The 27,048-nt window shown below is 33.7% G+C and overlaps 2 protein-coding genes across 2 annotated transcripts; both read left to right on the top strand.

The window, feature by feature from the left end:
- Positions 1-1,347: 1,347 nt before the first annotated feature.
- LOC148281994 (uncharacterized) lies at positions 1,348-14,220 on the top strand. Its single transcript, XM_088225779.1, has 11 exons — positions 1,348-1,558; positions 3,584-3,801; positions 4,481-4,687; positions 6,199-6,471; positions 7,510-7,663; positions 7,752-7,894; positions 7,974-8,890; positions 10,143-10,311; positions 11,228-11,426; positions 12,235-12,678; positions 13,869-14,220. Exons 1-11 carry the CDS (start codon positions 1,532-1,534, stop codon positions 14,094-14,096), a joined length of 2,979 nt encoding a protein of 992 aa, XP_088081905.1. The 5' UTR covers positions 1,348-1,531; the 3' UTR covers positions 14,097-14,220.
- An 8,254-nt stretch (positions 14,221-22,474) lies between these two features.
- On the top strand, positions 22,475-25,906 carry LOC148281993 (protein AATF-like). The gene is made up of 2 exons (XM_088225780.1): positions 22,475-23,381; positions 25,013-25,906. The coding sequence occupies exons 1-2, from the start codon at positions 22,579-22,581 to the stop codon at positions 25,857-25,859; spliced, it is 1,650 nt and encodes a 549-aa protein (XP_088081906.1). The 5' UTR covers positions 22,475-22,578; the 3' UTR covers positions 25,860-25,906.
- The last annotated feature ends 1,142 nt before the right edge of the window (positions 25,907-27,048 follow it).

The raw sequence follows: 27,048 nt of genomic DNA, 5'->3' as shown, positions 1-27,048 counted from the left end.
TATGTTTACAATGTTTAAAAAAGCTTTTTACTGTAATATGACACTTAGTGTCCCATGTGCAGGATAATAAATTACATTGTTAAATATTTTATAAACATGTAAGCATTCAACATGTCTAAAATGTTAATTCTTGAATATAATGCTTTATGTCTACTCAAATAATATTATTTTTATTTAAGAGATACACGATTTTCTTTTAAATAAATTATTTTATGAACTTTTTATAATTTATTTTGTATATTTAAGTACAAATTACTGTACTATAAGGTCAGTTTTTTTAAGAATCTTTGAAAAAAATTAACCACCTCTATTTTCATTTCAGTAAGAGTAGTTAAATACAGAAAAACAGTATATTTTTAGTAATGTATAGATTCCAATTGACAAAAACATTGTATGTAGGTGTAATATTAGCATCCATTTGTCTTATATTGTTGTTTAATATCATTAGAATTAATAAAGATGTTAAAATATTTGAAAACATTAAATATTATTTTATTTATTTCCTTCTCATTGTGTTCTGGTACCCAAGATCATTATTAGGCAGAGTGTAAGCTAGGTTTATTGTTTATTTTATTTAGTTTATTTTATGGGGGAGAAAAAAAAACAGTCGCACACAAAAAAAAAACTGATTAAAAAATATTTTTGCAGTTTCTATTTTAATTGTAAAATACAAGAAATGTAATGTTCAATTGACACACTACAATAACTTACCTACTTAATTTAAAGTGATGACTACACTGACTATACGAGACAGAAATATAATATGTTTACAATATTTTTTTTCTAAACATGTTCAATTACCGGTTATCGACAAAGATATTTTTATTTTTTATATAAATATACACACTTTCGTATATACCGTATATATACTCTCAGTATATACCGATAAAGATAGTCGTTCATAATTGCGGCCCTGAGACCCTTCGTTCTAAAGCAAGCGAATAACCATGGGGCTGCCAAATTAAATGAATTATTTTTAATTTTGAATTAAGCTTATGATGTTTATTAGACAAATATATATAAAGAGAGCTACCCATATTTGAAAGTATATTACTCTAGAATTTTATAGCCTTGGAATTTGGAATGCAAAAACTGTTTTATCAGAATTCTTTTTATTACTTTATCCTTTCATTATTCTTTATTTGCGTGTATGATACCTTGACTCAATTGTAGTACAACGTACAAACATATCTAATTTATGATTACCGGCCCAAATTTAGTTAGCATACCAATTGCATTTTTTACAAAATGGAAATCACAAAACAAAGTGATTTGCATAATTTACGGCAGTATTATTTTATACATGGCAACATGCGACTTTTCGATACTCAAGTAAGTAACTCGAGTCAGGCGACCGGGCAACACCGAGGCGTGCACTGCAACAGAAATGTCACTTTTGACATGTCGATAATAATTTAATGGTATTATGGGAATCTGGGACATTGCTCCCGCTTGCATTAATTAATTTTATATGGATATTCAATACGGTAACCAAATATCAATAGGAAACATGGATTAGTGCACCCTTTCCATGCCAACTTCAGGCAACAGAGGAAATGTAAGTAGCACGATTGTTCCTTTATTTACTTTGATAGGGAATCACTGCCAAGGTGGACCCTACTTGTTCTTGCATTTTGGGAGCATTGTTTAATTTGTGAGTGTATCTTAAAACTGTTCTTAAATCACAATGAAATATTTGTGAATGTGTTCATTACAAATTAATGATAGTTTATTAAGCCATCTTTTTTTATCGGCTGTATTTATTTCAGTAAATTAAAAACAAGCAGTAAATTAATATTACTCTACATATCTGTTTGTTGTTCGGTTTGTGGTGTGGCTTTTAATACTTTTAACTACTGTGCATAATGTCCAGGGTTCTGACAACATCAATATAAATACAGTCGAACTTAGTTATAATGATCACGGAAATAGCGAGATCTCGGATATAATGAGGAAACATTAGAATAATTTGCCCTATACAACATGCACTCAAGCAACAGAATAAAATAAAGTAGAAAATAAAATAAACATAGAAAACAGGACTATCTGAATTGTAATACTGATCATTATTTTTGCTATCAAATAGTACACCAGAAGCTTGAGGTTGATATTTTAAAAATATGTATTTTTTACACGGTGCCGTATCAGTTTTTCAACAAAAAAGATATGTCTAAAACATCATTACAAACAAACAAACAAACAAACCATCACGCCGTTTCACCGTAAGGGTAGGCAGAGAGAATAGAACGCCACAACACTCTATCTTTGCATACAGATCTCGCTTCCTCTACATTCATACATCCTCTCATGCACGCGCGCCGATTATTCCGACTTTTGACATGTCCATCTTTAAGTATTTGTTGGATTTGGTCATGCCATTCATCTTCCAAAATATAATTTATGACTTACTGGGTTGTGTATACAGAAGCGCGCGGTGATGTTTTCGATTAGCGAAGCAGTCATTTGGTACTAGGTACATACATAGGTAAAATTTGTGCCTACTACTATAGTCCTTAAAATATGGCTTGACTAGAATTACAGTTGTCAGCAAAAGTTTCGAGATAACTTTGTAGTAACGTCTAAGGAGTGATTTATATTGACACATGAAAAATCATTTGTATCTGGCATGTTAATTTATCTTTTTAATGCAATGCTTGACATATAAATCAATATTATTATATAAAATCCGCTTTAAAACTAAAATAAACCTATTATATTAATGACGTTTTTACAAGGTTACGTCATTTTGCAAAATGTTAAAGATCAGACAAATGGATCAATGTAAATCGATCGAATAAAAAAATAATTCATTTGTTGTGGTTTGTGAAAAAAAGTATAAATGTCTTATTTTTTAGTGAATAATTGCTTTAAACACACTATAGTACGTTTGTTTTTGCGTTTTTATATCAATTTTCAGAAACAGTTTCATGTTTGCATGAAAAAACTGATAAAATCAATTTGATCGGTACATGATCAGTACTTTCCATCACTAGTCACATTAGTTTGGCAGCTGTCAGCTGTCATTTTAATTAAGCTATATTTTAAGGACTACAACACAGAAATTTGAATTTGGTACTTTGAAATAAACTAATAAGCAATTTCATGCCATAATTTCTGCAAGATGATCAGTCTTACGCTTCAGGTGCCAGTCCAGGTGAAATATTCTGGATACCCTTTTCATTTTTTTTTACAAATAAACACATTTGATTAAAAATTTATATTTGAAGCACTAACTTTGTGGTTATATTCATTGTCTAGTTTTGAAGATCGTATCCATCTCACTCCACAACTCCACACCTCCCATCTTTACAACAAGAACAAAAATATAAAAAGACTTAACTTCAGCTCCATACGTTTCGATTTAATTAAAAAATGAGATTCATGAGTTAATTATAACTTGATAAAGAAGCTTGTGTAGCTTTGCAACATGTCGGAAGAAAAAATGAAAATAAGTGGTTAAAAATAAAGTTGTTTTATATTTATTTTACAATGTTCTCTCTGTTTTTGCTTTCATGCTGTGGCACTAATGGGGTCATCATGCTCATTAGACCAATACATTTTATTACAAAAATATCTCTTCTAGGCAAGAAGATGTGTATTTGGGTTGCGTGGCAAGTCTGCGCGTAGCGTGGACGCAGCCAGCCGTGACTGCGGGGACCTGCTGCACATCGGGCCCGCGCCGGGGCCCGGCCGGGGCTCCGGCCGCCGGGGGCTCGGACCCCGCGCCCACTCCACTCTGGGGGCCCCCCGCACCACCACGGACAACCCCCAGGAGAGGTGCGACCGGCTTAGCCTCGACAGGTAAAATATAAATTATGAACTTGAAATTTAACACAGATATTGCGAAGCTTCCATTATAACATCTCTTATCTCAATTTAGTCGGGTTTTAAGGAGGAAATTAACCTTCTCGTTTAGTAATGAAAAATTGCAGTTTTAAAAAAATGAAATTATATTTTCGGATAAATAATTTATTTATTCAACAATTTTAGTCAGCATTCCTTTATGGGTTATTTTACCCACTAAGTAATGTAGAGTATGAATATTGAATAACATGATTAACGAGGAACTGAAATATTGGTTTTAAAGGTACACCGTAATCTTAAAGTTTTTATGGACTGGCACCTGAAGCATGAAACTGATCACTTTACCTTCCATGTAACAAAACTGCTCCAGATACGCTACAACTGGAACAAATGCAGTGCCCTATGCACCACTGAGTGTGGGTTCTCTCGATTGAATGCGAACAAAAGGAGGTGTGACTTTTGTCTATTTGACATTCCATTTTGAAGGCTTGTAATCAAATAAAATAAAACTTGTAACGTAAAAACAAACCCAATGCCGTGTAGAGCTGAAAATGTTATTTTTCGAATGACATATAACCTTTACCATTTTCTTTTTACTTTCGGTGCTCATTTTCAAATTTGGAAGAAAACGGACACAACTTACATATATCTTTTCTTGTTGATTGTTTTGGTGTAGGCGAGGTCTAACCACTCTACCCGCCTCTCTGTGTGATGGAGTAGGAGGCCCACGATTGCTGTCTCTCCAACATAACCTCCTGAGCTCTCTGCACGGTTTATCTTGCCCGGGACTCGTGTTGTTAGATCTGTACGACAACCAGCTTCAAGACATTGCATCCCTCGACACTCTCACTTCCCTCAGAGTCTTGCTAGTGGGCAAAAACAGGTATGTTTTGTTTAGATTGAAACAAAAGAAGCAAATATTTATTGAAATGATTTTGTTTTTATTGTGTTCGAAAAAATAAAGCACACATTTTGTTTTTAAAACCAATATCCGGCAAATGTCACCCGCTACAAGCAGCTATGTAGCGCATTGTCGGTTCGATTTCGGCGGCCATATCCGACAAATCTGGGAATATTTCCAAAATGGTTCGTCTTCCAATGCTTCAAGATTTGTTGTTTCCATAGGCCGACTTAACATAAGAAATAATCCAATGGTGTTAAATTACAGGGTTGTGTAGACCAATTGAGGACCGCTTTCACAAAGCGAAATATCTACAAAAGTAAAATTTGTAGAAGGTTTTTTTATGAGTAAAAATAAGTACCAGAATTTTGACAAAACCAAAAATAAGGTTCTATAGAAATCATCTGCAGGCGATTACTAGTACTTAATTTAACTCGGAAGAGTCTTAAATACATAAAATAAAGTAATATGCTAATTAAAAATACTTAACTTCAATATCAATACATAGATGGTGCTCCAACACGCTAGTGAATGGTTTCTCATTTAATAAGATATATACAAGAATCAAAATGGTACCTGTGTCGATATTCGCTAATAAGCGGAATGGGGAATGTTGTAAAACGTAAAGTGGCCACTCAACCCAGCCAATGACAGGTCATAAGCCCTGTAAACGCTCGAATATCGATAATCCTGAATTTGAAAAAATTCTACCTCATCTCTGTAGGAATATTGATAAAAAAAAAAAATCTATAGAAATTCTTCATCCTATCTCATATACTAATAATCAGTAATATAGATTAAGTGGAACTACTCATTAAAAAAATCCATACTTTCTTAATTTTCACAAAAACGATACGTCTACAAGTCTACATATTTTGTGATAGAAATGTATAGAATAGTTGGTTTGTGTTAGGAATTATACTATTCAATTTTATATGCCTGCTCATACCTATATATAGGTACGTTATTTCTGAAATATTTTCATATTATTACACAATCAAATGATAATTCAATCCGATGCGACTCACTGCAACTTCACCTATATTGTTTTGCCAAAATGTCATTTTACCACTTGATAGATCTTATAAGAATCAATTTCTGTTAAAAAACACATTTTATTTTTTTTGTAGATATTTCGTTTTGTGAAAACAATCTTTAAGTAACATGACCACTTCTAGAAATAATTCTGTCACCAAACTTGTAGTAAATTTATGGTTTCACAAAGAGCCGAACATTTGGTAAACTAAACATTGATTTTTAATACATATATAGCCAATATTTATTTTTATTTAAACATTTTTTGAAATTTTCAATCATGCATCTCGACTATTGCTGATGTATATTTTCAAATCACTTCTGAATATTTCTTATCTCTCCCTCAGCACTGGTTTCTTTCTTCCTCTTCTTTTGTTTCCTTCTTTCCATTGAAGACTAGTATGATGAAGCTATTGCATTATTAAAATGTTTTGTATGTAATTTTTATTCTATTGCAGAATCCGAAAACTAGAAGGTCTAGCGGGAATTGCCTCTAAATTGGAAGTTCTAGACTTACATGGGAATCGTATTACGATGGCTACTGGTCTGGCTGGTCTCCGAGAGTTGAAAGTCCTCAATTTGGCAGGAAACCAGCTCCGCTCTGCTGATCTTCGAGGACTCCCACAGCTTAGAGAACTGAATCTGAAGAGGAATAAATTGAGAACGGTCTCTGGATGCGATGGAGTTCCTAAACTCCAGAAATTATTCCTTAGCAATAATGATTTGCAGAGGTAAGAAAGTCGACAAAAATATGTCATTTTTGTACCGGCAATATCTATTGTAATAGTCGGCCTCGCAGTGTAGTGGTCAGTGCGTTTGCCTACCATACAAGAGATCTAGGGTTCGATTACCGACATGGTTTATGTGAAAAATTTATTTAAAAAGGAGTTTTCACTGTGGAATATTTCATAGTCCCAGCCGTACCTGAAGCGTAAGACTGATCACTTTACCTTCATGTAACAAAAATGATCAAGATATACTGCGATTGGTGCACCAATACAGTGTCCTATGCACCATTAGGTGCGGAAAGGGAATAATCATGATGATGAATATCTATTGAGTAACATAACATCGATGGCAATCTATCGCGGTGTAACTCAAATTTGACCACTTTAGACAAAATAGATTACATTATTTTTTTAAATGTGTGTTTAGTAAAATTATGAATTTTTAAAATTATGATGTACCTAAATGTTTTTTTTAAACAATCCGTTGTTTTACTGAACACACATAAAAAACAAAGTTTTAATAAATAAAAAAAATATCAAAAAATCCTGCTTTTTTATCCGTCATAAAGATTTTTTACCTTAATTCAGATGATGCATTTCATTAATCAATAAAAGTTTTTAAATATTAATACCAACCATTATGTTTTCCTCATTTTTAAGTAAAATATTAGTCATATTGTTTTGCTAAAATCCAACACACGTAATATTTTTTACTTAATACACAAAGGTTTGAATATTGTCTAAGTAAATTATTAATACAAAATAATCTTTATAATTATTTCAAAACCAAATTCTGTGTAAAATGTGAACATTTATGCTTTAGGAACAAACTTTCTTGCCTGTTTTCTAAACATTATTTAAAAGGTCTTGTTGTTCTTTCCTTCTAACTTTCTGCGTGTAAAATTATAAACGGCTTTCTTTCACATTACCAAACTAAGCATTCATTTATAAATCTACATAAAATATCTTTTAGATTCGTGAGTTGTTTTATTATCCACCGATTATAATTATACGTTATATCCATCACTTTTTTCTTCGCAGTATTGATGATATCTCAAGTGTAGCCATGGCGACATCGCTTCGTGAGGTTACTCTGGATGGAAATCCCGTGGCCCTCGGAGGTGACTGTGTTCCCTTTCTTGTATCATCTCTCCCTACGCTGACCTTCATTAGCCAGATGCAAGTCACTGAGCAGGTACAGGCAATCAATACTACGATCCCTTATCCAAGTTCTTCGTTTATTGAAGAATGTGTGTGATGATATTATTTTATTAATGTGACAGGTGCGCCGAGCTGCAATGGCTTGGAGACAGAATAAGGAAGCTAGTACCAATATTGCCTTCCATGAGCTTGGAGAAGAAGCCGATGCTAATGCACGCCGAGAACAAGTTATTTCTAATGCAAGAACAAACTGGGAATTATTGAGGTATGTAAAATAATATCTTGCTACGTTTCTGACTCATTTTTTTGTTTTGAAACTAAATAACGAGTCATTTTTTTTCCAGATCCCAAAGCAAGTGTCTTACCTCACCAACTACAACCATATCAAACACTAATTTGTCAGTAGAGTTTATTCTTGATTCCGTAGCGTTACCTAAATCAGAAACACCCGACTTAATAAAAACTACAAACTTCATTCCGTTTGCAAAGACACCTTCAAACCCCAATTTGAAAAACAATAGCACAAACATAGTGAAAGCCAATGCCACCAATGGCTTCGGAGAGAAACGTGTCAACTTCTCACACAGGAGTGTGTCTCAAGACACGGATATTTCTCACTCTACCTCGACCAGTAGCGAACTGTTGAAACTACCTCCAATTTTAGTACCGATACTAGACTCATTGGAGCATCAACGATTAACGTTAGGAGGTTTAGATATGTCGGAAAAGACTGTAGGAAAGGTTCTGAAACGCTGGGAAAGTTTATCTAGTGTTGATCCCGTGATGAATTCGTCCCTCAGTTCCCTACCGACAACAACCAGCGAAAGCGAATCGGAAATATCGAAGAAAATACCACAGCGCAGAGTCCAAACAGCTAATAAAAAACGGGCAACATTTGCCAGCAGTAAATCCGTGTCAATATCAGACAACCATGTGAAATTACCGCTCAAAAACCGATCCATCAGTGACAACAGTGAAAATATGAGTGTTTTGTCGTCCACGACTAATTTCAATTCGACACTGACTAATTCCTCTACATCTGGTAGTGAAATGGCGAACAGATTTGGAAAGAGGGAAGTCGTATCGCGATCGGGAAGTGCGAAGAGTCGTCACATTAAGAGTGCTACAACATCGCGCAGAACAACCACCAAGCAGTCTCCCGGGCGGCCTGTCACAGCCAAACCTAAAGTTCCTGCCAAGACTCTTCTAGAAAATGGGGCATCAGCTAACCAAGATCCCGTTGTCAAAGATAGAGAACAAGGTTGGTATAGTTTTTATATTTTTACTTAACTTTGTTTCGTATCACTTAAATAACTGCAAGCGTGGTAAATGATTTAGGAAACAAAAACTTTTTTTTATTATTAGTTCTCTTCAATATTTATTTGTTTGGTGATTATCATTGCCTTATATATATATATATGTATATGGATAATTTTTATAGCGCCGTTTTTGTGAAAATCACCTCAAGGGCGCTGTACAATAAATAAATATCCCACCACGTCTTGCAGCTACAGAGCGCATGGACGGTTGGGATTCTTGTTCCTCGTCTCCAATCATGATATACAGGAGCTAGATTACAGCACGTCTTGCAGCTACAGAGCGCAAATACAATAAGAAATCTAGCCCCTATTTACATTTTTTATTTGACAATAAAGTTTAGAGATTTCGTGATATTTAAAATTTTTTAATAAAAAACAAATTTATAAAAATAGAAGTTAGATAACAACAAGTCTTGCAGCTACTGAGCGCATGGACGGTTGGAATTCTAGACCTCACTTACTAAATTTGGAGATTTGATAGTTGATAACATTTACCTATTGAAGCTAGATTTCTAATCGTCTTGCAGCTACAAAGTGCATGGACGAGTGAAATTTTGGCAACTTAAAATTATCAATAAATAAATTAAAAAAACTGTATTGTTACCAATAAAAAAATATACAATTTAAAAAAAACTGTTATCAAAAGGTAATTGTTTCAATTATCTCCTTTTTTTTTTAAATGCCACATGACTAATTAATATTGTAGGCACCAATGATTATTTGTTGTTTTTACAAATAAAATAAAACAAATAAATACTCACCAATGTTTTGAGTTTGTCCAAATGTTTGTAGACAAAGACTGGAATTCAACTTTAAGGGGTTATTAAGATAAACACATTACAACAGAAATATAGAACACCTTTGAAAAGGAAATATGTGGCCTTGTAAAATGCCAAGACTTCCATATTTGCCTCTCAAAAGTCTTCTGCATCTGTTATAGTATATAGTACAATATAGTAGTGAAGGTTTTTGTATTTTTATTTCAACTCCAGATAGATAGAGTTTATTATAAAATCCTAACCGCCAGAAAAAGTGTGTTGTGTCCTGTGTGCTTTTCTGCTTCTATTATATATTTTCTTCAAAATATTTTCGATGCTTTATTATTTATTACCTTCTTTTAAGAAATCTCCGAAACATTGCATTAATTTCATACAGATCATCACAATGCTATAATTAAATATGAACTATCTCCAGGTGGCGACTGGTTAGTGGAGGTACGCGGCTGTGAGGGTAGTTTGTGGGGGCTCGGGGCCCTCAAGCGCTTGGAGAAGGGATGGCCCCACGCGGAAGCCGTCACCACTCTGCACTTCCATTACGTCAGCTTCGCAGATGTCTGCTCCAAGCTACCGACCATCAAACTCAGGTGTGGGCGGACGGATCCAAACGTCACTCATCAAACGTATTTGTTTTGAGGAAGATTAATTTATTAGAAATGATAATCCATTCTAATATTATAAATGCGAAAGTGTGTTTGTTTGTGTTTCTTTCACCTCGCAACGGAGCGACTGATGAATGTGATTTTTTACATCGGGATAGCCGGGGAGCCGACAAGTGTCACTTGTTACTTTTCATCCCGAAAGAACATCTCATTTCCTTCGGAAAATTCTTATGAGAAAAAAGCATTAATATCTTTTTCTTCACTACAACAGGCCAGGAGGCCTAATTACAGTAGTGAGTTACAGCAGAGAACACCCAGGCTTGAGAAAAATTATAGTGAATTTGTGTGTTCTCACCGGGAATCAAACCCGGAATCTTTCGTGCGTGACTAATTACACCATGAAGGCCGCCTATATTAAACATAATAACAATGTTACGTCACCATAGACTAACGGACTGTCGTATTTTTTGCATAGCGATTGTTGGAAGACCTCCAGTCGATACAGGCTACTTTTTTTCCCAAAAAATATATCGTTCGAATTTTTTTTATTGTTAAATGACAAAAAAGTTAAAGATGATAATTATTGTTTTGAATTTAAAAATTTCATTCCGATACTCTTTTAAAAAAAATACAAAATTGGTTTAGTTTTGAATTTAGTTGGGCATAATCAGTCCAACGTGCAGTTATCTTTTTCGCACAACATCGGGAAGGTATCTGCGAGAGAGTGATAGAATATGTTCAAATACCTATTCATAAAATAAAATAGCATAAATAAATAAATAAAATTATTAATCATTTTTACCAAACACCACTTATATAATACCTGCATATCTATCAATGCACTCAGTCCCTATTAATGTATTTAGAAAAAGGTATTTTCTTAAATATTAAATTCCTTCAGGTTTCCAAACGCAGTTCACCTTTCCTTCCGGGCATGTGGGTTGTCAGTGTCTGGACAGCTGGGGGCCCTCGCCGGTTTACGGGGGCTGAGCTCCCTGTCCATCAGCCGGGAGGGCAACCCGCTAGCGCTGCGCCCGTGGCACAAGTATGCCATCTACAGACTGGCCCATTGGGGCCTTCGCACTATCGACCACCAAGAGGTAAGCTAAAATTATACTCATGTATTTAAAAACTACTCACATATCATCATTCCCCTTCCGCACCTAATGATGCATAGGACACTGCATTGGTACACCATTCACTGCGTATCTTGATATTTTTTTGTTACATGAAGGTAAGTTGATCAATGTTACGCTTCTGGTGCCAGTCCAGGGACTATGAATTTAAGTGTAATAACACCTTTTTAAATAAATATTTCATGTCAACCATGTCGGGAAACGAACCCGAGACCTCTTGCATGGTAGGCAAACGCGCTGACCCTACACCACGATACCGACAGCGCTATGATTTTTGAAAGGTTTGTAATTTTTCAATTACTCTGCGTGTGATGTCACAAGTTCTCTTTGGTGAGTTCTGCTTATTGGTGAATCGGCTTCCCGTAAACCGAAAATCTATTACGACACTCTTTCTTTGGTTGATCCGGAAGAACTTGTGACGTCATTAGTTTTTTATTAAAATCGTTTTATTATTTTTTTTGTACATTTTCAAGAAACTTTATCACGCGCTAGAAATAATTTTTTATATCCAATTTCCCATAGCACTGAACTTCCTCATTGTAATATTATGCATATTAAGATAAGATGCAATGTCGTTTGAACGTCAAAATATCATTTGGTATATAAAAATTAACATTAATAACCAAAGCATTTTTAATTAATGAGTACTTTACAATCATGCTTCCCGAATTAATTAGGTTATCAACCCAAGAGAAATCTATTAAAAATACATTGTTTATAATAAATTTACTATAAATACAAATTAATTTAGTATAATTTTTCCATTGATCAGGTCACAGACACAGACATCTTAACAGCGAATGAAGAATTCAGCGGGCTGAGCGACGTTGTACTCTGGTCACTGCCGGACACTCTCCTTCAGCCCTTGCTATCTCGCTTGCAGGGGGAAAAGGACGCCAGCACACCCAAGCAGATGTCCGATAGGGATGGGAATAGGCTAGACAGAGACAGCAGCACTCACAGAGTGAGGGACACGAGTGTGCAAAGGAAAGTGCTAGAACGAGACAACAGCGTGCAGAGGAGGACGTGGGACAGGGATACCGTGCATAGACGAGGATGCGAGAGGGACGGGAGTAACATTCGTCGTGCGTGCGAAAAGGTGGAAGAATCGCCGCAGAACGGAGTGGCCAGGAGTTGGTTGTGGAACGCGGATCCAGCACTGCGAGATGTGGTGGCACGTGAGGCTCTACAATGGAGGCGTGGTGCCATGTCACAGGTAATATTATCCAACCTTTTAACCCTTTATTTACTGGTGGGACTTCAAGGTCCCATTCAATAAAAACTCCATACAAATGTTAATCGTTAATGAATTCTGACGGGAGTTTCATCACTAGATAGTAGTTCTTGCGCAGAATTGAACGTTTCGTGTGATGTCACACATCAAATTACTATAATTGAATGTAGTTTTGCAGAAAGTCCACAATTTGAAAAAAAATAGAAATTGATTTTATTTATTTTGTTTTTGCACCACAACAGGCCAGGAGGCCCAATTACAGTGGTGAATTACATCACAGAACACCTAGGCTTGAGAAAAATCCCTTTTTAATTTTAGTGTTCTCACCGGGAATCGAACCCAGAACCTTCCGTGCGTGAGTCAAGCGTCTTGACCACTACACCACGGAGGCCGCTGATCGGATGCAGTAAGGTCAATTCTATCTTCTGCTAAAAACAGCCAGATCGCTTTGATACAAAAAACTGTATTTATCACCTTCTGAAAATGGTGTCAATCACAAAAACGGCGTTCCTCAATTTGCAGAAAACACCCACAACACTATAAAAATCTTACGGTACTTTAAAAATAATTCAAACTGGTCAAATACATGATTAGATTTTTGTTTGTAGTATAAAAAAAACTAATGTATTCATTGTTTATCATCTGTTGTGTAGATTTGATTATTCACTCTTTTCACAAAAGTGCTATTATTTCAGATTCACTTTTCTATGGCTGGCTGCTTTTTGTATAAAACTACGTTCAATTGCGACTACATGTTAGAGCTGCTATTGTCAATGAACTTATTCACAATGCAAAGTTTTTCTACGCGTTAAAAAAATTTTAAAAATGGTTTACGGAGTACCATAAAAGATAGAAGAAAATGTAATTATGCAAACACAATTTAGATGATATGCATACCTATTTTACTAAAATATTTCATCAATTCTGAAGCTATTTTCTTATAGTCGTAAAAACTGTGTTAGAAAATGGTAAACATGTTGTGGTAGAGCGGGATTCGAACCTTGGACCTCCTGATCGGGAGTCAGCAACACTACCAGTGAGACCACAACCCGTCTGTATATCATTAAATTTAGTAATTTCAATTAGCATTTGCTAGTGCTAATTTTTATATCACTTCACACGACCGCTTGGCTCCTGCATATAAATATTTACTACCGCAATATGTATTCTAGGAAGAAGTTGTTCTGCGTCATCGCGGGCGCGCTCATCTCTCCCGAGTGCTGTGCCAGGCCGCCCACGCGGCCTTGAAGCTGCGCATCCTTAGGAGGCACTGGCCCTCCATCTTGCTGCTCTTCCTCACCGAGATCTTGCAGGACTACTCCACGATGCCACAGCACGTCGCCAAGCACATGAAAGAGCTCAACGCGCAACTCGTCCTGCAAGGAACCGCCAAGAAATGAGACATTCCAATCGTAAATTAAAGTATCAACATTCACCTATCCAACATGACATAATAATCTGTTGGACTCATTCGTCAAATCGTTCGATCAACGTATGTCGCATACCAAATCATAGCACTAAAAACTGCCAATCATTTAGTTCTCATTTATACTACTCACACATTTTATAATATTTTTTACCGTATCCAAAGAAATGGTAATTTGGTATCCAGTGATATATTGAGGACTTTAATAAGTTCTCGCTTTTTATCGTTCAGCGTCTCTCGGATTCAATTCATACAGCACTCAATTTCCTTATATTTATTTATTTATTTATTCATATTTTTCGCTTACAAACTATAATTAATAATAAAAATAATGTGACCTCACTGGGTTTTCCCGTGCCGAGGACACTTAACAATTTAGTTTTTTGAAATTACATTTGAGAATAAACAAAGAAGACTAACTTAAAAAACAAACATATTTAACAAATATTCAGACAGTTTTTAAAACAAGGTATTTATGTACATCTATATTATTTATATTACAAAACACACAATGAAAACAACAAAAACCTAACATAAGCTATACAGTTGTGGAGCAGTTGATTCAGTATTGGTATGGGCGAATGAGACAATCCATTTTACTTCTACTTAGCTCCACTATCCATTTTTTATAGCCTTTTTAAACATTTTCTCATTACTCATTCTCATATTAATTTCCTTATGATTCCTAATGCTTTTAAACGTTTCGCAACTGTTGTGTGATCAACTCCTAATGATTCTGCAAGTTCATTTTGCATTTGACATGGGCCTTCATCGAGTAATGCTTCCACTTCGTCTTCAAAATTTTTCGGTGCGCCAGAGCGCATCTTTCTTCATCTTCAACATCAAAATTAATATTTCACATATTTTGAAAGCATCGAAACCGATCTCTGCATGTTGTTTCTGACAGAGCACGGTAGCTTTAAGTCTCTAAAAAAAAGAATGCAGTGAAATTCCCCGCTATTACTCGTTTTTTGGCATGAAATTCGACAAGTTGAACAACAACAATATGAAAGAATATGTTGTTTACACTTTGGCAGAATAACATATACGGTAATTTCAAGCTTGGGCTTGGTGAGCTTCACGATAAAGTTGGCTGTAGTATTGCCTAATGTAAAAAGGCTAAAATGACACCATCAGTCAGGAAACAGAGACAACATATTCATGTCCCTATTACATTTCTTTAATACATATGCATCGTCTTTTTAAATAAATCCCGAGTAGGCCGAATTCATTCCAACATTTCGGCTACCTCTGCAGGAGCAATCTTCAGAATAAACTAATAGTAAACTAATGCAGCGTAACTTGATCATATACCACACGGAGGTAAGGTGATCAGTCTTGCACTTCAGTTATCAGTCCAGGGACAGTGAAATATTGCAGTGTTAAACTACCTTTAAAACAAATATTTCACATCGACCCTGCCAGGAATCAGACTCGAGACCTCAAGCATGGTAGGGAATACGTGAACCACTGCTTTATGAGACCAACTTATCCCGACTCGATTTCCTTTTTCAGAATTTTTACCAGAGAGTTTAGTATTTAAAAAAAAATATATCGCTTCCGTTTTATCTTAAAGAAATATTTGTGTTCTTATGATTTACCCAAATACATATTTGAATTTTGGGGGCCATTTCAACGAGTTGTAAATAACTCGCAATTAGAAAATGGTAAACAAGTTGTGGTAGAGCAGGGTGCGAACCTCGGACCTCTGATCCGTGAGTCCGCAACACTAGCCACGGGACCACAACCCGGTATCTTTAGAAGTAATGAATTATTTCATATATTTGTGTTTCCATCATGAAATGTTTTATAATATTACAGTTTTTTTAATCAATGTCACATGATAAGGAATTTTTTCAATGCTGTTGGTTTTAAATGGCATTATTTTAACACTCTTTTAAAAATTATTAAATGTTTAAATACATTTTATCAATATTTTTTTATGTCACAGATAATTTTTGTTTTACATTTATGTATGTCGTCGGTGATACTGCAATACCGCATAACTATCCATTGAATTTTTAGGCAGGGGATCCTAAAAAGCATTTTGTTAATATACTACTTACAATTTTGATCAACCAACAATACTGATGGAGTATTAGAAAAACTGTCATTTATAGTAAAAATAATAATAATTCAGCTCTTAGTCCCTATAATGTATTTATTTCAGTAAAACATTTTCGTTTAAACAAAAACAGGTTACGCGCTATTGCAGTATCACGAACTATATGTAAAATTCAATAAACCCCTTCCAAATTCATGACAATTTTCTACTGTTCCTAATAGAATATTTAATTGCATTTTTTTATGCCTCCACCCTTCAAACAGAGTAAACATATCTTTATTATTATGTAGAGTATGTTTTTAAACTCAAATAATAATTAAAAAAACATTATGAAATCGATATGTTTGAACTGTCTTAATTACACTAAATGCCTTAACAAAAATGTATTTAAATATAGGTATTAAATAATAAGAGAATTAAATAATAGTAGCAATATGAATTGTCAACATATTTACCTTATCATTTTTTAAAACCATAACTAAATACATAACTCATATACTACCTCAATTTTATGCATTTACTTCATATAAAAATATTATCAACTATATTATTTATTTTTTAAATTAATTTCATGAAGGATTTTGTTTAGAAAAAAATATTCACACACAAAAGAAAAAAATACAATAAATTAATACAATGACTGATGAATTAAGGGGTAAAAGCAAAAACGCCACCGTTTATGATCACTGTTTTTGGAAGATCAACAAAACTTGTAGCGAAAAGAGTACTTCTTTTAAGTTCAAGTGCACATTGAACTTATAAGAAAAACCGCTCACAGCGAGAGTGAACGGACCACCCTTAGCAGATCTGCAAAAGCAACTGGCATTCTGTGGCATTGGTACAAGCTGGCCTGCGCCACACGTGAAATTATCTCTCTCACTTGCGAATACATCTATAGCACCGAGAGTGAGACGTAAAGAGTGTTTGAGACAATCGTATTGTCGGTACTCTTTTATTTCATCGCTGTGAAAATACGCAAGCTTTTGATTGCATAGGTGATTTATTTCCAATTTCTAATAAAATGTTTTCTGATAATAATTCACTTTATGGCTAAGTCGATATGACAGGTATCGCATTTTTTCTTCTTTTCCTTAAAAAATAAGTAATAAACATATGTTTTTCAGGAAACAAATCAATTTAATTATGTTGTATCCACAGTTTTAAGGCCATATTGCGAAACTTCAGAGGAACATTTTTCATGGTGTACTTTTAAAAATATCCTAATAATTTTTTTGGAAAATTGCATTTTTTTATAGTAAAGATTGAAATTAAAAATGTGTTTGACGAACAAATACACACCAGATGCCAACCAGGGAAGGGGCTAGGTAGGAATTTGTGGAAGGGATGCTAGTGCGTGATATTAAAAATTGTTTCCATTTTCAAATTAAAATAATTATTTTTTCAAGTTCTTGAACAAAACAGTTTACCTTGAGGAATGTTTCTCTGAAATTTCACAGTCTTGCCCTGAAACACTGTATTTATATGTCCACAACCTTCCATTTTATTGCCCATCTCTGCAGTACTCTCTAGGTATTTAAGGAAATGTATTTTTACTATATGTATAAGAAAAGCACTGATTGAAATTAGACTTAGAATAGCCGCAATACGCAAAACAGTTTTGGATGTTACAAATTTTGATCTATTGACAAAATGCACTTAATTAAATAATATGTACATGTTCTTAAGTTTATCTTTTGACTATTTTTAGGTGCTGGTTATTATTATTACAGCCATTTGTATTTATGTGATGTGTTGTAGTGTTGTTGAATGTTATCTTTATATAATCATGTTTACCTAATATTTAGATTGTTAATAAGTTACTGAATAGAATTCATAGATTCTGTGATTATTTACTTTGTACATGCGTAGGTCACAATCATTTGTTATGTCTATTTCTAGTCTTCAAATCATCTTAATTATGTCGGTGTAAGCGAGCACTTAAATTGATATCTTTTTTAAGTAAAAGATTTTGAATTTCGGTGACGCTGGGTTCATTACTGGGTATTCAATATATGAAGCCTAAATATAAGAGACAATGAGGTAATTTAGAATAAGCATACACCTAATCGGAATCAAAAGATTTATACGTTTATTACTGTTTCAATTGTGTTTATCTTATGTATTACATTTTTTACTATTTTTCTGTTGTTTTATTGAAACAAGTAAGTTTAATACAATGTTAAATAGTCCACTTCATTATCTTACAAGTGGAAATGATATATTTGTTTAGTTTACAAAAATGTTTGTATGATTTTGGACACAGAGTTATAAAATGTTCGTTAATATGCACTAAACATAATCTCCTCTGGAAATAATGTAAAAATGATTTAGAGGTTTAGTTTTGCCTTCTTTAAAAGCCGCCACTTTTAATGTTGTCCAACAAGAAAATAGGAACGTAACCTGTTTTTGGAGAGGTATTTAATTATGTTTGGAAATACAAAGGTGGAATCAAAAACTCTTTATCAATATTGAATTTAAATTTAAGACTGTAACTGCCAGAATAATAAATTGTTAAAATTGAATTGTAATACATAATAAGCCTTATGTTGCCTTACACGTGAGAATTTACAGGGCAAGTACTATAAGAAATAATCTAGTCATTTTTCTACATTATAAATATGTTTTATTTAAAAAGAAACTGTTGTTCATATTTTCATCTATCAATTTAGATTTCTAGATACAATATTATTAGAATCTTCCCTTTCAAATTATATTTATGTTTGTAATCGAATGTGAATCACAGATTTTTAATATTCAAATTTAAGCTTTCAAAGCGTTGACTTTGTGGTAAGATGTTTTATTAAATGAATGCTAGCATTTTGCAAGGGTGTTGTTTATCCCTAGATTTATTTAGACATTACTCTGACAGACTACTCCGACATTTACGGTATTTGGGTGCGTTCCCGGTGCACCCCAGCCCTGCCTCAAATTAGTGTAATTTATGTATCTAACATAAGGAACACACTATTTAAATGTACCTTTGCAAAAATTGGCTGATTGATTAGCCAATGCAGCGGTAACGTTTTATCTCTCCGTTGCAACAAATTTAGATCTTAGTAAAAAATATATGTTACTAAAAAAGCATTAAAATTTCATTTCCTCGGTCTGTCAGACTAATCATTAGTGATGTTGGATTAAGTTAACATGGTATGGTACTGTACTTATTTTTGGTAATGTGAAAAATGGTAAAATCTAGCACAAAGCTTCGCTTTTAATGTCATGATATGTTCGGTTAGTGTCATATTTGCTATCATAATTCAGAGTTAATTTCCTGTAAGCTACATAATTCATTCTTTGAAAAAACTAAATTTATATTTACATGAATAAAATCATAATTGGAAGACTCTTGTGTCAACAATAACAACTAGATTTACACTTTATGAAACACAGATAAAATTATGATACTATATTTTATAGCAAAAACGGTTACGAGTGCGGATTGAAATGAAGCTTACCCTTTGGTAGGAATAAAACATTTTTTTTTTCAAAAACCATTTATTTCTCAACATAGTCTCCTTTTACTTCGACACACTTAGTAAGACGATATTCCAATTTTTTTATACCATCTGAATAATACGATTTCGGGAACCTCTCAAAATACGCGTTAGTTTCGGTAATCACTTCTTCGTTTGAGCTGAATCTTTTTCCTGCGAGCCATTTTTTCAAGTTTGGGAACAGGAAAAAGTCACTAGGAGCTAAATCTGGACTATAAGGTGGATGATCAACCAATTCGAAGTGTATTTCACGTAATTTTAGCATTGTATCTAATGCTGTGTGAACCGGTGCGTTGTCTTGAAGAAAGAGGACTTTTTTCTTCTTTTGTGGTCGTTTTTCCTTGATCGCATCATTCAATTGATCCGATAATGCACGATAATACTTTCCTGTGATTGTGGATCCTTTTTCAAGATAATCGATGAGCAATATTCCGAGTCCATCCCAAAATACAGTGGCCATAACCTTGCCAGCCGATTTCACTGCCTTTGCCTTCTTCGGAACACTTCCCACCCATTGTTTCAATTGATTTTTGGTTTCAGGTGTATAGTGGTGCACCCACGTTTCATCAGCAGTTATTAATCGACGCCAAAAATCAACAGGATTACGCTTTATCATGTCCAAACACTGCTGTAAAGTGGTCTCTCGAACTCGTTTTAGTTCGACACTGAGCAAACGCGGCACCCATCTTGCCGATATTTTTTTCATATGCAAATGTTCATGCAAAATATTGAACACACGTTCATATGAAATGTTTACCATTTCAACAATCTCACGCAACTTCACTCGGCGATCATTCATAACTATATCGAGGATTTTCTTGATATTTTCTTCAGTAACCACCTCTTTTGGCCTTCCTGTTGATGGTATTGTTGCAGTGCTTGTTCGGCCGCGTTTAAATTCAGTAATCCAATATTTTACCATGTAATCTAACGGAGCAGACTCACCGTAATGTTTATCGAGCTTTTCTTTTGTCTCTTGCCGTTTTCCCTTTCAAATAATAGTGTTATCACTGCACGAAATTCGTTTTTTTCCATTTTTCAAGAAACACAAAAGTTGTTTACTTCAAACGACTACAACAAAAAAACTAATTGATGAATTTGGATGACATTTTAACAGCTGCCGTTTGACAGATTGCAATTTGGAAAAAATAAATATTTTTTGTGTTTGTGCTGCCATATATCGCTAGGTAGCTTCATTATCAATCCGCCCTCGTATGTAGTATCATGTCCCGTTCATTCATCTCTAGTTTTCCATTTTGAAAATTTACCAATGACATAAAATTCTAAACGTTTTTAATATTCTGTATTTTAGATCTAGTAAACCCCGCCTTCGTGTTTAGTTTTAGAACACAACCCATTTTATTTAGTATGCAAAAATATGTGATCCATAATTTTTCATTGTTATATTTTCAATGTATTTCATTAATATCTAGTCATTTTTTAAATATAATATACAAACTTAATAAACTGAGTTTCATTTGAACTATTTTCTTTGATTTTCTATTCTAAAAGACATGCCACAACATTTTACGTTCTTTTATTTATTTCACTATTCATTTTTACAAAATTATAACAGGTTTTTTTTTTAAAAAACATTAAAAATTAATATAGAAAGTTATCAATAAAAAAGAAATATAACAAGTTGCTGTATTTACATAAATAAATAAAAAATATTGGTATTCAGTTGTCTTTCTGTCAAAAATTTGATTCTCCTAATCACATTATTATTAATTTAAATCGGGTTTTGGTCCCGTGGCTAGTGTCTCGGACTCACGGCTTAAAGGTCTGTGGTTTGAATCCCATTCTTCCTCAACTTCATTCCCATTTTCTAATAGTGAGTTATTTGCAATTCGTTGAAAATTGCCCTCAAAATGAAATATTTGGGTAAATCATAAGAACGCAAATGTTTATTTTAAAAAAAAACCAACAAATAGTAATGATATTGTAATATGTGAAGCGTACAGGATAATATAGAGGATGAATGCATTTTGTCCAGATGTTTATCAAAATTTATGTTTGTTTAATAATTTTTATTTTTAGTATTCTTTAATTTTTAGTCTTTCTTCCACTTCCCATTGTGTCGTATACCAATTCAACACAGGGCTCTTGGCCTCATAGAGTTAGTGATACATAATAATTTTTTGTGATATGTATATTTGTATGAATAAATAAATAAATAAAATAATGTCACAAAAAGAAGTTTTGAGATAAAACATTTTTATGTTTTCAAACCCCTTGGATATTAAAATAAACTTAAAATTATTAAGAAACTTGCATCTTTACTGTATTATCTGATCTAAAATGGTTTTCATTAAAATTAAATAGTGTTTACTGTATTATCTGATCTAAAATGGTTTTCATTAAAATTAAATTATCACTTTATTTTAAGTATTTGACTAACATCCACCCCTGTATGCATTGGAAAGTGGACCATAAATGTCAAATTTTATTAAACAGAAATGTAAATCATGTGAACGGCCATCAGATGCTAATATTTGTTTAAAACACATCCATCCTTTATATCTTGTACCCTTCATGTGTTGTAACTTCCCTGAAAAGAACGAAAGTAGGAAGTCTCTCCTTGTTTAGAATAAAATCTGTAACTCTAATTTTCGTTATCTAATTTTTAATACATCGACGCCCTTATTGGACTTTTATTTCAATGCAAAAAAATCGCGTTTTGTGGAAAAGAAACATTACATTTTGCGCCCTGAAACTTTTTGCAATTTATTGGCCTCGTTTTTCCAAATTAATATATTATTCGTTTTTTTGTCACTGGCAACACCATCCATTTACACATGGCCAGGCGAATTGTTTTGACATTGACAGTTGCTCGAGTTGTGTTTGTTGGTTAATTTTGTCATTTCGCGTGTTTCATTAAAATAACTGATTTCAAAATGTTGCGAAGGGAAAAGAAAAAAAAGAGGGAGATTTTATCAGATAAAATCGCAAATTTACTGACGGTAGCCCCCAGTGCCGATGTTGAAGACGATCACGTGTTCGGAACTAAACCTAAAACTGTCACCAGAGAAGATCTAGATTCTGATGGAGACAGTGGCGAGGAAGCCGCCCTAAGTAATTTCAGGAAACAGAATGCGAGTCTGTTGGCTGATCTCAGTGGACGATATGCCGGAGAAGTTACTTCGAGAAAAGCATTAGGCTTGGAAAAGGCGACCACAGACTCGGACGAAGATAGTATAGAAATTGATTCTGACGATGCGGCGGGGGATTCAGACGATATAGTGAATGATTCAGGTGATGCAGCGGGAGATTCAGACAATGATGTAGATTCCGACATTAATGAAGATAATGATCAAACTTTAGATTCGAATTATGAAAATTCTGAAGATGACGATTCGGAAATTGAAAAGGAAGGAAGTTACGATGAGGATAGTGACGTGGAAGGATATCAGGATGGTTTTGATTTAAGTAACGCTGCATCAGTGAAGGAAGACTCGGAATTCAAACACTTTAAAGAGAAAGACGTTTCTGAGGAAGTGGAGAAAGGGAAATGTGTTAAGAATCAGTTGACGCTGTGGGAGAACTTACTCGAAATGAGGATAAACATGCAGAAGTGTTTGATTACTGCCAACAGGATGCCCCTCCCGCACACATTTCGGGCCCTAAAACAAGATGGCGGAGAACAGTACCTGAATGCTCTGAATAAAAGCAAAGGCAACGTTACTTCTTTGTTAACAAGGTTAGCCAGTATATATTTTAATAAAGCAAAAATGAATGTTTTCTATAGCGCCGTGTTCATATAAATAACCTTAATGGCGCTTTTATCTTATTTTGTTGATTCCAAATAATTTTGTTTACGTTTATTTGTCTCTAGCTATTTTCAGGTGACTGTCCCATCTTAATCAATGATAACAGCCTTTAAATTATGCGTTACTATAAATAATTGAAAATAAGACAGGTTTATTTAATAAAGCAATCATAGTCTTTTTAACAAAATCAATATTACAGTGATAAATATTTTGAACATCTGACTATGTAATTGTCTAATTGATAAATTGTATAACTTTTGATTTCAATTCGGTTGCGTGAAAAAAGTAGTTTTAAAAAATAAATAATAATTTTTGTTTAAATAATGCTTACAATAAATATAACAATTATACTTATTTTTTCATTGAAATGAGATATAGTATGTATGTGTAAATAATAATCTGTAATATTAATAAACTAGAATTGATTGATTGCGTCTGTTCCTTATACTCGCACACAGGAATATGAGTCTTATTATTATTTTATTTTTTTTGCACCACAACAGGCCAGGAGGCCTTACAGCACGTCTTGAGAAAAAATCACATAATTTTATTTGTGGGAATGGGAACCAAACTGGGAATGAACCCAGAAACTTCCATGCGTGAGTCAACCATCTTGACCACTGCACTAAATCAGGGTAATTTACGTTTGTGAAAATTTAATTCTCAATCAGAATAATAATTATCTATCTGTATTAATATTTACCTCGATTTATTTTGGGACTATTATCTTTTTAAATGATTTGTTCTTTTATTTTTCATTTAATCGCTTACAATCTAATATTTTGACGAGGTATTAAATATTTCTGTAAATTTTGTGAGGTTTTTGTAGCATTATTTTGAGTGAGAGATTATTTGTTATTACATTTAGATTACTCCGAACAGCAAAAAAAATTAGGTCCAAAGGGACGATACATCTAGGAGACCAAGTCAATCGAGGCGCAAGGAGTTGAAAACTTAGGCCCAGAGGGCCAAATTCTGTAGTAGGTAACCTGCTAGACGCTATCGCCGACTGTTACCTGATAGCATTTTTAAATAATATAACTATAATAATATATTCTTGAGGTCCTGAGTTTGATTCCTGGCAAAGTGTACATGAAATATTGATTTTAAAGGTCGTTTGAATCGCAATATTTTATCGTTCCTGGAATGACACCTGAAGCGTGAGACTGATCACCTTACCTTTTTGTAACAGACGATCAAAATACGCTGCATTTGTTTCACTAATGCTGTGCCCTATGCACCTCTGGGTACAGAAAGGGGTATGATGATGCTGATCCTTGTGTACAAATCACTAAAATAAATTTAATATGCCCACGGGTTTCAGAACATGAGTGTTCCTTTGTCAAGGCTTAAAATTATCATTATCAGTGCTTCAAATATACATTTTATAATAGAATTATTGTTTATTTATGTATTTACTGTATATTAATTTTAAGAAAAGTATTAGAAAACTTTATGTACATACCTTAGTAGGTAAATGTTTACACATGCCGTTTTGTTACTTTCCATATTAAAATAGTTTTAATTTTACAATAAGTATTTCATTCATTTTACTTTATAGGTTGATCGATCTTCAAAGCATTCTAGTTTCAAAGTATCCAGAAACTAAGGACCTATTTTCTATGAATAAAACAGTTGCTGAGATACCGGAAGATCCCATGGATGAAGAGATTCCAAGCGATTCAGATTCTGTTAGCAGTGAGAAACCCGTAGAAAAACCAGTCCAAGAAAAACCGAAAGTTAGCAGAAAAAGGAAACTGGCAGATTTTTCCGATGAATTGAACGACAGATTCATTACATACGCAAAGTACAGAAACAGCGTTATACAGAAATGGAATGACAAAACACGAGTCCCCACCAATCAGAAAAATCAACCAACGCCAGCTTCGATTTTGTCACAAATAAAATTTATTTTAGGGGACAGTAATAAGCTTATTCGAAGAACGCAGCTTCGGCGATCAAAATATCATATTTTAGGTGAAGAAGTTCAAAAAGAAGATGACACTAAAGATTTGCCGATTCCTGAAGAAAGCACCGCTAGCGAAGAATATTGTACTGAAATATTTGACGATGACGATTTCTACCACCAGCTTCTACGAGAATTGATCGAACACAAGTCCTCTGATATTTCAGATCCTATTCAGCTCAGTCGGCAGTGGATTATGCTTCAGCAGATGAGAAGCAAAATGAAGAGGAAAATAGATACTAGGGCGACCAAGGGCAGACGTATTCGCTACGCCGTTCACTCCAAACTGATGAACTACATGGCTCCGGAGCCTAATTTGGAGTGGACGGATGAGATGAAGAATGAATTGTACGCATCTCTCTTCGGTAAACAGTTTGAAGGAAACACTGAAGGTAGTAAAAGTGAAAAGAATAAAAATGGAACTCTAGAAATTATGTCATAATTATAATATGTTTATATTTTAAAATATATATACACAGTTTAAAACATCTTGTTAATTATTTATTTTATATTTTATTTTATTTTATTCTAGAAATATACAGTAAATAGGAAGAAACGAAGCAATTCTTATCGAGTATTAACAATAATTAATGAAGTACAGTGCAAGAAGTTAAGGTTTGAAAGAACAGTTATGTGTCTTTTAAAATGTATATAAAAATTAGGTGCTCACTTATAAAATTGCTTTTTAATAAAAAATGCTATTTTAATAAAAATAGTATCATCATAATCTAGACAGCTCGAGGTGGGCCATGGCCTGTCTCCAGGAGTCTCCTTCACTATTGTCTAATTATTTGACCAGCCCACCTCAAGCGCCCCATCTTGATTACATCGGGCTCTCCGTAGATTTCATATACATATTATATTAAATTAATTAAAATTTTGTCGTATAGTATCTACAGTTTTGTCATTTTCAAGGTAGTTGATTGATGCCATCCATTGCTGTAAAAGTCCCGTGCGCCGGGGTCGACTAATGCTATGAAGGCATTGTTCACCGACTTCCGAGTATTTTTTTTCCCTTGTATGTACATACTTAAAAGTTGTTGTACAAGATCCATTTCTCATCCCATGTAACGGATCCGACTCAGCGTTTCTTTGTAATTGTGTCAGCTCAGCAAAGAAACGCAGGCATCAATACGAGCTTGCAGCTTGCGTTCATTCAGCTCGTAGCAGCGATTATATTTATAGATTGAATCAGCATTCTCTTTTTTTATTTTTTTATTTAATTTTTTTTTGTTTTTTTTACAATAAACATAAGAGGTAAAACAGAGTATTAAAAAAATAAAGGATAATCACATAGCAATGAAATACATATTAATAGTAAACAAAAAAAATCCCACAAAAAACTTTGTAACACTTCATTATGAATTATTATAAACATAAAAACTTTGTTAATAACAATGTGTAATAACTAATAGTGTTGCATGTTTTATGCTCTTAGAAGAACACAGCTATAGTTTCGGGAGAGCACTCTTCCTATGGGTGCTATAAAGTTAATATAATACCTACATAATATTTATTAAGGAAATCATACAGTCTTTATATAAATACAAGGTACAAAAGAACAATTTTAAAAAGTAAGACCAATTACAGATTTAATGTTCTCCGTGTTAGCATGGAAGCTTAGAATCTAT

The sequence above is a fragment of the Micrasema longulum genome, unplaced genomic scaffold (assembly GCF_059751315.1).
Source record: "Micrasema longulum isolate JH-2025_06_02 unplaced genomic scaffold, ASM5975131v1 h1tg000385l, whole genome shotgun sequence".
NCBI classification, from domain to species: domain Eukaryota; kingdom Metazoa; phylum Arthropoda; class Insecta; order Trichoptera; family Brachycentridae; genus Micrasema; species Micrasema longulum.
This window is presented reverse-complemented; position numbering and strand designations above follow the sequence as displayed.